The sequence below is a fragment of the Orbicella faveolata genome, unplaced genomic scaffold (genome assembly GCF_042242905.1).
Source record: "Orbicella faveolata isolate gen_17 unplaced genomic scaffold, um_ofav_v1 contig_46, whole genome shotgun sequence".
In the NCBI taxonomy this organism is placed as follows: domain Eukaryota; kingdom Metazoa; phylum Cnidaria; class Anthozoa; order Scleractinia; family Merulinidae; genus Orbicella; species Orbicella faveolata.
In genome coordinates, this window is record NW_028301576.1 from 12,305,001 (window position 1) to 12,316,518 (window position 11,518).

Below are 11,518 nucleotides of genomic sequence, written 5' to 3' on the forward strand. Positions count from 1 at the left end.
AATGGATCACCATTACCACACTTAACCAAAAATATCTACATCCCCCCACCCCGCTCCATGCACCCCGCTCCTTAAATTGTAATGGCCTGTTAATTGAGCGATAATGCATGTTTCAGGCGCTTGCCAGGGTTACTGTGTTTGTCGAAGGTGTTTGGAGGATAGGGATCTCCACTCACTCGGTGGAGGCTTTCCAGTTGTCAAAACACAACTCAGTTGAACTTTACGACTTATTTAATATCGTTCTTTTACTTTACAGCCCTTAGTAATCTCCTGCATGTTAGTTCTGGGCCAGAGTGGTTTTCACTTGAGTGTCGACAGTAATCCGTTATGGCTTTGGTCTAGCTTTACAATGTTAATACTGATTGGTTTAGAAAAAACTGAGGCTATTTTCTAGTCAGAATTAAGACGACAACTAACGGTGACTTCTACTATAACAGGTTTACTTTGTGTTCAGTTTTCTCTTTGTATGGACACTTGTTTGAAAACCTCTCTAATGCCCCTTCCACTCTTTTTATCTGCTTCCCTTCTTTCACACCTATCTTATAATTAAGTTTCTTTCTTCTAAACAATCACAGCTTTACAAGCGGTATTCATATATGTATGCTTCAACCTCGCGACAGTCTTACAACCATTTACTTACATTAATTTCAACTTAATAAAAGTAAACTGGCCCACTAGAGAAGATATTTTGATGAAAATATTATTTCATCGAAGCGATTTTCGTTAATCAAAACCGAAGTAATCACTCTGGCCAATCACAAAATACGCAGACAATCCAGTGAACCAATCAAAGCCCGAAGTAATTACATGTAGCTGACGCAAAGCGCGGGAAAACGCGTGCGAACGAGTCACGATTGGTTTTGATTTCATCTGATTGGATGAAAAAGTGGCGCGAGCTTTTACAGCCAATTGAACAGCGTAGCTGACGCAAAACCAATTACTTTTCGACGCTCAAACGAAAACCGCTCTAAAGAAACTCACTTTTACTTAATTAACATTTTGGTATGGAATGTTATGATGTCATGTTAAAAGTAAGTTACAGTTAATTTAACTTAAAACATCAACGGATAAAACAAAGAATTTTCTCATAAGAATTGACCTATCGGGCCAGAGATGAACCACACCTAATCCTTTATTCAAAATTTAATTATCAAGAACGGCAAGACTATTCTCTAAATGAAATCTAGCCGTCTGTGAGACTACTGATCTCGAAGTCTTCATCAGTCAAGTTTATCAAGAATCACCAATTTAACTTGCGTATAAGGTTAAATTAGAAATGTAGATACAGACAGTAAAGGAAACATCCCGATCAGTATAAAACATCATGATCATTTGGCGCGAAAATATTCACGGATGATATTCGTCTGTGGACATTATCTGTTTCGAGAAGCAAACAGTTTTCTATAGACTGTTCACAGCCTCGCTGTCAACGATCGAATAAAAATACGAGAAAACAGGGGGCTGTGAACTTAACGGTCTAACAGTTTTCCGAGAGCGAAGCTCAGTCAAGGAAAACTGTGAACTCAGGGGAACAGATAATGTTCAAGCACAAATATCCGAGCATATATTTAAAGTCAAATAGAAGCTGTTGTGATTATTATCCTTCAAATATTTTTCGCAACACATGGGATCTTTTCAAAATTGGAGAATATCACTCGATCGGATATTTCCGATTTTTGGCTGGGCCATATTCAGTCACTTGACGCGTTGAGACCAATCGTGTGTGATTACCTTTGCCTTCCAATGGAATATATAATTCGCATCAACAAATGATATCACATTATTTATCTTCATTACTCGTCCTCACACTTATCGAAAGACACGGTGCTTACCATTTACTCAAAAAAGCCTGCAATTTTTGGTCGACAGTCAAATGGAACAGTAGTTTTAAGGAAAATCCATTCGAAAATTATAGACTACCTCTAGAGGTAGTTCTCTTTTTCCGTCCGGAACGGAACGGCGGAAATTTCCTCACCATTTGCCAAATTTACCAGTTTTCAGTCTCTCATCACCCTAAAACAATTTCGGGATATTGAATTACAAATGGAAAGCGTCACTTGCTGATTTTGGAAAATCCCTTGCCACTATTCAAAGGTCATCGACATAGGCCCCAATGGTTGCTTCTCCATACAATTCAATACTAATGTAGTCGATACTGATGTATGCCGCCGACGCGTATTGGAGAGAAACGAATAGGTATTTACCGTACTAGAATTTGACGATACTTGTAAATACCTATCCGATCATATCAGGTCAGTGACTTGATATCGTCTGGGGGAGTTATTCCAAATTGGGGTAGGTAAGATTTAATTATAAAATGGCGAGGCCAAAGGAACCTGATGTGCTAGCAAAGCGTGCCATAGAAGTTCGATCATGAATTCAAGAGACCAAATACGGCCAGACGCCCGTTGATATTAGGTCAACTGAATGACTGGATATCGCAGGAAACCAGGACAGTAGTCATGGCTTCTGATTGGCTAATTGCTAACTTGGGTAACTAGAGTAATTCATGAATTACTACAAGTTAGAGGGAAAGAAGGCATTCTAACCTCTAAAATTGCCTCAAAATCTCAAAAAAACATAAATGGGAAATGGGTACCGACAAGTTTTCATGGTTATATTTGGCAGACATACTGCGGGTTTACCTCGGCCAATGTGGTACTAGCATCCTGATGGAGTAACAATATGGCTCTAGTCGCTTCAAGCTATGGTCATTCCAGTTTAAATCTGCACCGCACCCTGGAAATTCCTCATGACGAAATGTGATGTAATGTATTATTGCAAGTCCGCGGGGGTATTGCTTAATTTAGAAGCTGATGTGGGGTTTCTTCTTAGAACTTTGGCGTTCTCGAGGGGTTTCCAATGCAATGGCCTGGTTTTTCATGCGGAAATGGGATTTTTGCTATTCTTTCTACGAAAGCGGTTTCCAGGAATCCCTAAAAGGGAGGGTGAGGATGCCAAGTTGGGTTGGCAGATGTAAAATAGAATGGCCGGTTAAGCTTACAGTCAGATCTTTTTTATATGATAAGACGTTACGTTCATTACCCCTACGCTATCGCTATTTTTTATTTTATTGTTCAAAGGCCTACTCTCCGTCAATATGCTGTAACTCAGTAGTAGAACAATGCACTGTTGCCTGGAAAGTCATAGGCTCGGCTCCTAGCGAAGAAAAGGAAATATTTCGATTAGAAATTTCGGAAGCCTCTCAGATATCTTTATCTCCACCAACCTTCATTCATACCACCATCAATTTCCACTCATCATCGCTCATTGCTAAAAGTAATGGATATTTTGGGGCAAGATTTGTATCATGGGGGTTTGCGGTGAGCCTACGCTCAGAAGAGAGTAAATTAAGGAAAAATCTCATTGCTGGTAAGAGTTTTGTTTTTTTACCTGCGCTTTCTGGGATATCCCAATCAGTTTGTGTTGCTTTACAGGATGAAATCTGCCCCTCTATTAGGTCGAGGTTAACACAGGCATTGACTGCCTCGTCCCTCTTGTTAAACTGGTAAATCTAAAAGTAAAAAAAAAAAAAAAGAAAAAAAAAAACAGAACATCGAATGAAGTTTTATATTTTGTTAACTAAGTAATCTCTCATCTTTTAATCGTACACTTTTCACAGACAATCCCAAAAATATAAGCAGCGATTCTTCTGTTGCACCAAAAGATGGAACATTTAATTTACCCGAGGTGTTGTTCTTATTTTGTGGCTAGCTTTCAGATTTAATCCTTGCTAGTCCAGTTCTGGATCTCTCTCTCTCTGTCACGCAAAAATATGCTTCAGCGTTGCGTGAAAGAGAGAGGGCCAGAACTGGACTAAATTCTTACCTTTGGCACAAACACGAGTAAGAGAGTAACGCTGGTGCACACGATCAGACACAATGACGAAATGGCATATGGAGCTTCATAATTTACCGAGCCATCCATAGCAAAAGCCACAATAGCACCAATGATGGACAACACGGCCACATTATAAACTGACATCCCGATGTACCTGGAGTCATTCAGAGCAGGAATGCTAACATTACGTGTCTCCCAAGCCAAGAACAGACCAAATAGCAGAAGGATGCCTTTGTAGGCGAATAAAACGCCTAGGAAATACGTTTTGTATTGACAGGTGCACTGGTATAACACAGGGATGATAATGATGCCATCGCTCTTTCGGATCTGCAGATAGATAATCCAAGATTATAACTATTTTACATAGAGCGGCTTTAAAAGATAATTTGAGTGTCGTAATATGCGCTATCTAAAACTATCTGAAACGTTTTTAATGCGTTCTCTTCCTTTATGACATTGACTTAGGTAAACAATAATCTCCCTTTAGCGCGGAAATATGCTCGGATATTTGTCCGAGAAGCAAACAGATTTTCGAGGAAAACTGTGAGCTTTCAGGAACAGATAATGTCCAAGGACAAATATCCGAGCATATTTCTGTGCCAAATGGAGGCTATTGTGTGTATTATCCTTCAAATGCAGCAGCTCGAGTTGTTACACGTACTAGGAAATTTGATCATATCAGCCCTGTCCTAAAACAGCTCCACTGGTTACCTGTTTGCTACGGTATAATTTTTAAAATTCTCCTACTGGTCTACAAAGCTCTCAATGGAACAGCGTCTTACTACATCAGTGAATTACTTAAGTACAACACCTCTCAACGGAAATTAAGATCGTCCTCTCAACACCTTCTGGCGACCCCGAAAGCTAGACTGAAAACATATGGAGAGAGAGCATTTGCTGTGGCGGCACCGAGACAATGGAACTCGATCCCACTTGAACTAAGATCCAGTAGTTCGATTGACATTTTTAAACGGCATTTAAAAACATATCTTTTTAAACAAGCTTTTTAACTCTTTTAATTTTTAGATTATTTTTTTAAATTTTTTTCCTCCCCTTTTTTAGCTTTTTAAATATGTAATGTAAAGCGCTATGGACAAATAGTGGATTGGCGCTATATAAATATTTTATTATTATTATTATTATTATTAAGACTATAGCTACTTTACATAGAGCGGCTTAAAAGATATTTTGAGTGTCGTAATAAGCGCTATCTAAAACTATATGAAACGTTTTTAATGCGTTCTCTTCCTTTATGACATTGACTAAGACAAACAATAATCTCCCTTTAGCGCGGAAATATGCTCGGATATTTGTCCGCGGACATTATCTGTTCCGAGAAGCAAACAGTTTTCCGGGAGCGTAGATAACACTCGAGGAAAACCGTGAGCTTTCAGGAACAGATAATGTCCAAGGACAAATATCCGAGCATATTTCTGTGCCAAATGGAGGCTATTGTGTGTATTATCCTTCAAATATTTTTTTCGCAACACGCGCGGTTTAGAGATTTCTTGAATTTTACTCGGATATTCCCTAGTTTTAGCTATTCAGTCACGTGACGTGTTTAAATCAATCGTGCGCAAGCGAAAATATTTGAAAACTTAAGATATTCTAGCCCTCATAGATACTAGAATGGCTCCGCTCGTATTTGTTTAAGACGAATATATATTACGTTTAAGACGCACAATATGCGTAACATTTAATGTGCCTTGGTAAATACGAGAAGTATAAAACGTGTGTGTCGAGAAAAGAGAAGTTGTTTTGGTGGAGTCTCTTTAATTTGGAACATTCAATGATTCAAAAGGCGGTCTTGCAGATGTTAAAGTAAGTAAAGAGGATTGCAAATGTCTCACCATATGTTCAAATGTCAGTATTTTGGCTTGGAGTGGATCAGTTGCAATCCAGTATGACAAGAACACCACATCGACAGCTAGCAAGCCTGCCACAATACCAAGCAGGTGAAGATCCTTGATGGCCTGAGATAAAACATAAAAGGCAAGATGTCATGGACACTTCCACACCTTCCACTGCCGAAATTTTGATACCGTATGTTCTTGAATGAAAGGTTGGCTTCGAATATACACCATCCCTCTTCAACACCTGGTCGAGGTTAGATGAAAACAGTGATCACCGGCGTTCACGGTTCCAGATACGAAGCATTTACTTGAGATCAAACATACATTTTAAATCGGAATTTTTCAAACAGATCTTTACTGTTTATGAGACAGGACTTATTGACAGGAGCGACATGTGCTCGTGTCTAAAGGTTTATGATGCTACCGCGGTGTGCTCAGGTCGCTCATTCAAACTATAGAAAGTTGTTATATCGTACTCTACATAATCCTGCTTCAGCTTAATCCAACTGTAAAGAGACATGCTCATTTTGCTGCCACCAAGTTGTTTATAAGGCTGATTTCGGTGAGAAATCAAGCAAGAATATGCGTTTGCATATGTTTTGGTGTCCTCGCCCGCGTATGTTGTTGTCGTGTGTGTTAATGAAGTTAAACCATGTAGTATTTACCAAGTGAGTGTGTCTCTATAGTTCACAATCTCACCATTTTTTTGTTGGTCGTGGCAGCTGTGAATATCTTGTGCACTCGCCAGGTTTTGCTGAACATGGCACCAAATGATAAGGAAAATCCAATAGAAAGCACTGCAGCTCGAGCCTGATGACCAAATTAAGTATTAACGTTATGCAAGATAATTAGGAGGTTCTCCGTCTCGTATTTCATATGTGTGCAAAATCAGACCTTTCTTCGCCTTACACGCAATTAGGTTTCGCTGATCAAAACGCAGTGGCTGCTACGTGTAAAGCAAAAAACTTGTTGCGTTTTCTATGATTTTATCTTAGCGAATATAGTAATTGTAAGTAGTAATGTTAATGTAAATAGTAGTGCGTTTTTGTCATGAGCCCCTGGCTCGGGAGATCAGGCAACCACTCCCCACGTTGACGACTTAAAATAAAGTCAGCTTTCCTTACCTTATGATTGGCTAGGTGCTTTTTGGCTTTAGTTGGCCGATAGTCATTTGGAAGCTTCTTTAAAACAAACGACAAAAAGTTATATCTTACATTACAATTGCTTCCGTACTCATCTGAAGAAAGGATCCTCCCATCCAAACCAAGCAAAACGACTGAGGTGTAACACAGCATACAGCCCAGAATAATAATATTATTGAGATTTGGTGATGACATCTTAATGATTCTGCAAAGAGGAAAAAAAGAGATTTATTCTTCGCCAGTGGTTGGTCATCAGCTGGGCATTGGGCGATAAAAAGAAGGTCGGATAATAACTTTTCCAGGGATGAATATGTACTGATAAACTACGAATAGATTTTACTTCAAACGTGTTCATGACCATGAACTGAAAGAGTAGCCAGTTTTAGCACTAAATTGGTGTCAGTATCGATAAGCATTTTGTCATGATACAAGTCATTATATGAAATATTGTATACTTCAACTGGGTAGAAAGATGTGAAGACATGATTTATCATCACAGTTATACAAAACTTAAGCAACTGTAAAATTAAAGCCTGAAAAAAAATTGAGGCTTGAACGGCGGGATTCGAACCCATGACCTCTGCGATACCGGTGCAGTGCTCTACCAACTGAGCTATCAAGCCAACTGAGAGCTGGTTACGTTGCGAGTTCGTAAAATAACCGTAGATAATGAAGATAAAAGTTAATTTATGAAAGTTCATATATTTGAACTGCGGAGACTTTATGTATGCTGTTATGACTTTCCTGTCAAATGTAATTAAAGGGTATTTTCCAAAGGCGGGCTTTATGTCACTGGTTTTCAATATTTTGGAAATCTCTTCTAAACAAATCAATTTCTGTTGTTGTGCATATGCCGTAAATCTTCGAATTAGCACCCCCCCTCCTTCGAATATGCGCCCCCTTCGAATAAGCGGCCCTCCTATCGGCCAAAATTTAAAATAATCGCCCCCCCCTCGTATAAGTGCCCCCTCCCCTCCCCCTATTTTGTGGACGAGTAATGAGACAGCAAAAGATGTATAGTTTCGTCTTGTAGTATTAGATTTGTATACTGTTTCAGTTTTTGACCACGTGAATTTCTAATGGTGCCGCGATCTAAACTTTAGAATCAGATTTTTACGTCGATAAAGAGCTTATGTTGTTGTTTGCGTGGAGATGATGTATTAAAAAAATGATCATGTCAGTGCACGATTTGGGAAAAATTAAATACGCGCCCCCCTCGATTAAGCGACCCCTCGAATAAGCGCCTCCGCCGTCTTCTCTTAAATTTGAAATTTGCGCCCCGGGCGCTTTTTCGAGGATTTACGGTATCAGTATACGGCCTCGACGGTAAATGTCTTACCTGCTCTTTCCATTGCTGATGTTAAAATGCAGGAAACCCAAAGAACAGAGTATTCCAACGGCAGCCATAAGCCACATGACTATTATAAGAGGTAACGGGATCATCATGAATTCCTGATATCGAACTGACCGATCTTTGGGTGGTTTGTTCCCTGAAAGTATGCATGGCAAGGTAATAAATTTCATTTTTAGTTTACTAATCTAAAAGAGAGAAACTTAAAGAATTGATACAAATTTCAATTATGTCGTTTATCCGCCTAATTTATCTAAAACTTTTTTACTAGAGTTTCTTAAAACAAGTGTGGTAGAAAACATGAGAAGGGGTTTAATTGCATCAACATCTGAAATATCACTAGATCCTATCGCATCATGTCGCTTGGCAATCTCCCATCCTAACTCAGTTATACACTCATTTTTGTCATGGGAAGTGTACAGTAGATAATTGTGTTGCCTTAGTTATTTCTGAGCTGATTAGGTATTCACGAACTTCCAAAGATATGAACACAATTTTCAATAGACAAGGGTAAATTCATTAGACCTTTCACAGCTAAGACATGAAACAAACCAGGGTGAATGAGTCTGCTCTCGCTCATAAACTCATTCGATCGTGGTGAAAGAACTTCCACGTAAAAAAAAAAAAAACATAACCCTGAGGACGCTACGTTTTGCTTAACAATTCCAAGAATATCTAGAACAATTCTATTCTGGACCAACTCAGTATGTCCCTTGCTATACAGCTGACTGTGTAAGGACAGCTTTAAAGTCATAGATCAAACACGAGAAATCTTGTCTTACCACATTTCCAAACACTGTGACGCGGAGTGAAGTCAGATTTTTGACGAACTATGAGGTGTTTGGAAATGTGGTAAAACACTGAATCGAGTGTGTGATATTCCTTCACAATCGAAGCTAACTCAAACGAAATAACAGAGAAACAAAAAGGTAAGAATATGTGCTAAAGAGATAGATCAGATCGATATCCAAACACCGTCACGGTTATGATTTCTTTCGTTTAAACTTGATGAGTTATTATTGACATGATGATAGATGCGAATGCAGCCATAACACTACTGGAAAAAAACTACTATGGAATTATTATTGAGTTTGAGAGAGCTGATCAAAATTTGTCACCTAGCTTAGTCCAAGTTCTACATGAAAACGAGAATTTGGTCCAAGTTTGCAAACGACGACACAAAAACGAAGATACCTACTGCCACTGCAGAACAAGCGCAAGACTTGTCATTTTTCTGTTTTAAGCTGATTTAGGTGAGGTATTCATTGGCCGAACAAAGTCCCATTGAATAGTAACAACTTTTCTGTACCTTTCCATAAAGAGTTCTTGGTGGCCTCAAACAGCTCAAGCTTGTCTTGTTTTGTAGAATGCTGGCCAATTGGGACTAGCTTCTTTCCACCATCTGGGACAAGGGACAAAGCGAAAAAACAATCATCCAGATACGCCACTACTGCTCAATGGGATATGACAGGAGCCCATCACTAGGAGCGTGCAACTCCCATACTAAGCCTATGTCACGGCAGTTTTACAGACCGGTCTATTTTTAGGCTGATTCTTTTCCCGCGAAATAGGTCAGTTCCGGTCTACATGAGCACGCATCGGTAAGGTAGAAAATGGCGGCCTCAGGTGGACATGTCGACAAAATAAAAATAGAACAATAAAATACGCTAATTCCCTCTATTTTTAAGTCCGTGCTTGTAATTGGTCACTGAGGTTCCTGCGGGGGTCTGAATTCGCAGTAAATTTAAATTAAAGACAGGAATATGGGGTAGTTGCTCGCTCCTGGTGATGGACTCCTGGATATGACTGGTTATAGCATGTAGCTGGAGTTTTGCTGACCATTTAAAACTCCAGAAATGCAAAGGACAAGTAAAGGAATTTACTGTTAATTTATACGAGACAACTGCACATATCGCACATAGATCAGCAACACATTTTTCACAGTAAATGAACACCAAATTAATACATTACTTTCAGTCAATGTAAAAAGGTAAAGCAGCCCAGGCCATTAGGGCTTATCCCGGTTTCCGTAGCATTGAGCGACTAGAAGTATTTCTACTCCCCTGGCTGGGATTCTAGTCCATCGCAGGGTTACCTTCATTATTAAATTCATTGTACTCCAAATGGTGATGCAGGGCACTCTAAGCGTCAACCTCGTTCCCAGGCTCTCTCTTCTTCCAACGGCCAAGGGAGGCAGAGGATCGAGAGCCTGGGAATGAGGTTGTGTGAGAGTCGTGTTTTGTCTAAGAAACATCACAATGACCCTGGTTAGGGCTCGAACCCAGACCGCTCGATCAGGAGTATACTGAGCGCGCTGACCACCAGGCTACCGCGCCTTCCACAGTCAACTCAAAGCCAGTCTAATGAATGAGCTAGAAACCGAATTGGATCCATTCTGAGATAAAAACATTCCATCAAGAAAGCTATGTACCTTGGAACTGTTTCACTACTATTATTCCTTCCCTCTGCTCATTGGCAGTAAACGATATCGGACCCTAAAAACACACAAAAAGAAACCGTTATCTATGGGGTTAGGGTGTCCTGTGGAGCTACTCCCACAAATAATGTGTAGGGTCTGCGGCCCGCTTTTCAAAACCCTTCCTTACCCTATTCATGACCAAAATCTGCTATTTTTCCTGCCCCATTTATGACCTGACCAAAACTCCAATATCCTATTTATGACCGTTGTGGCTGGCACAGTTGCCCCAAACATAATTTATGAAGGCTTTTGTTGATGGTCTTATCGATAATGATGAAAAAGTAGCTTCCTCTAAAAAACATAGTTAATTTGAGAACAAAATAATTAAGATTAGAGTGCAAGAGCCATACCCTATTTATGAACAAAATGGCCAAATCCGACACCCTATTTATGATCAAAACGGCTGAAAAACCCTACCCTTTGGGGCCGCGTATACCTATATAGCCTATATAGCCCATATAAGGGAATACCCCCAGGGTAAATGTGAAGTCGCTGGTGTGACCTTTGCATGCTGGAATTTGGCGAGTACCGTCCTATACACCGCGTGGTGGTCTAGCGGAACTCTCAAATAAAAATAACACGGGGCTGCTCGTAGTACCTTTTAGGAGTTAAAAAGCGGTTTTGGTACTTCTCTATGGTGTCCAGCATCAAAAGGTCAACAGCGGGAGCTTTTGCAGTACCATTTAGGGCACTGAACCGAAAAAAAATTAACAGGAGGTAATGTGTTGTTTTACAATTGGTACCTCTTGGGGATGAAAAACATTTCAAGCCACGTGCACCCCCACAAAACAGGATCTTGGTACCTCTTAGGGGTTGTTTTCAAAATTTCCGACGAGCAACCCCCTCCTTTTTA

General features: G+C 39.8%; 1 protein-coding gene across 1 annotated transcript; it reads right to left on the reverse strand.

The window, feature by feature from the left end:
• Positions 1–3,174: 3,174 nt before the first annotated feature.
• Positions 3,175–8,281, reverse strand: LOC149098406 (gamma-aminobutyric acid type B receptor subunit 2-like). Its single transcript, XM_089278598.1, has 6 exons — positions 8,175–8,281; positions 6,908–7,040; positions 6,393–6,503; positions 5,691–5,813; positions 3,829–4,167; positions 3,175–3,514 (listed from the first exon to the last, which is right to left on the reverse strand). Exons 1-6 carry the CDS (start codon positions 8,279–8,281, stop codon positions 3,236–3,238), a joined length of 1,092 nt encoding a protein of 363 aa, XP_089134724.1. The 3' UTR covers positions 3,175–3,235.
• Between the last annotated feature and the right edge of the window lie 3,237 nt (positions 8,282–11,518).

Excerpts from the sequence above, each read along its gene's own strand:
- LOC149098406 (XM_089278598.1), bottom strand. The coding sequence starts at position 8,281 with ATGATGATCCCGTTACCTCTTATAATAGTCATGTGGCTTATGGCTGCC. Across the intron at positions 6,504-6,907 it reads AGTACGGAAGCAATTGTAAT|GCTCGAGCTGCAGTGCTTTC; the intron begins GTAAGATATAAC and ends TTTGGTCATCAG. Across the intron at positions 5,814-6,392 it reads CCACGACCAACAAAAAAATG|GCCATCAAGGATCTTCACCT; the intron begins GTGAGATTGTGA and ends GTTTTATCTCAG.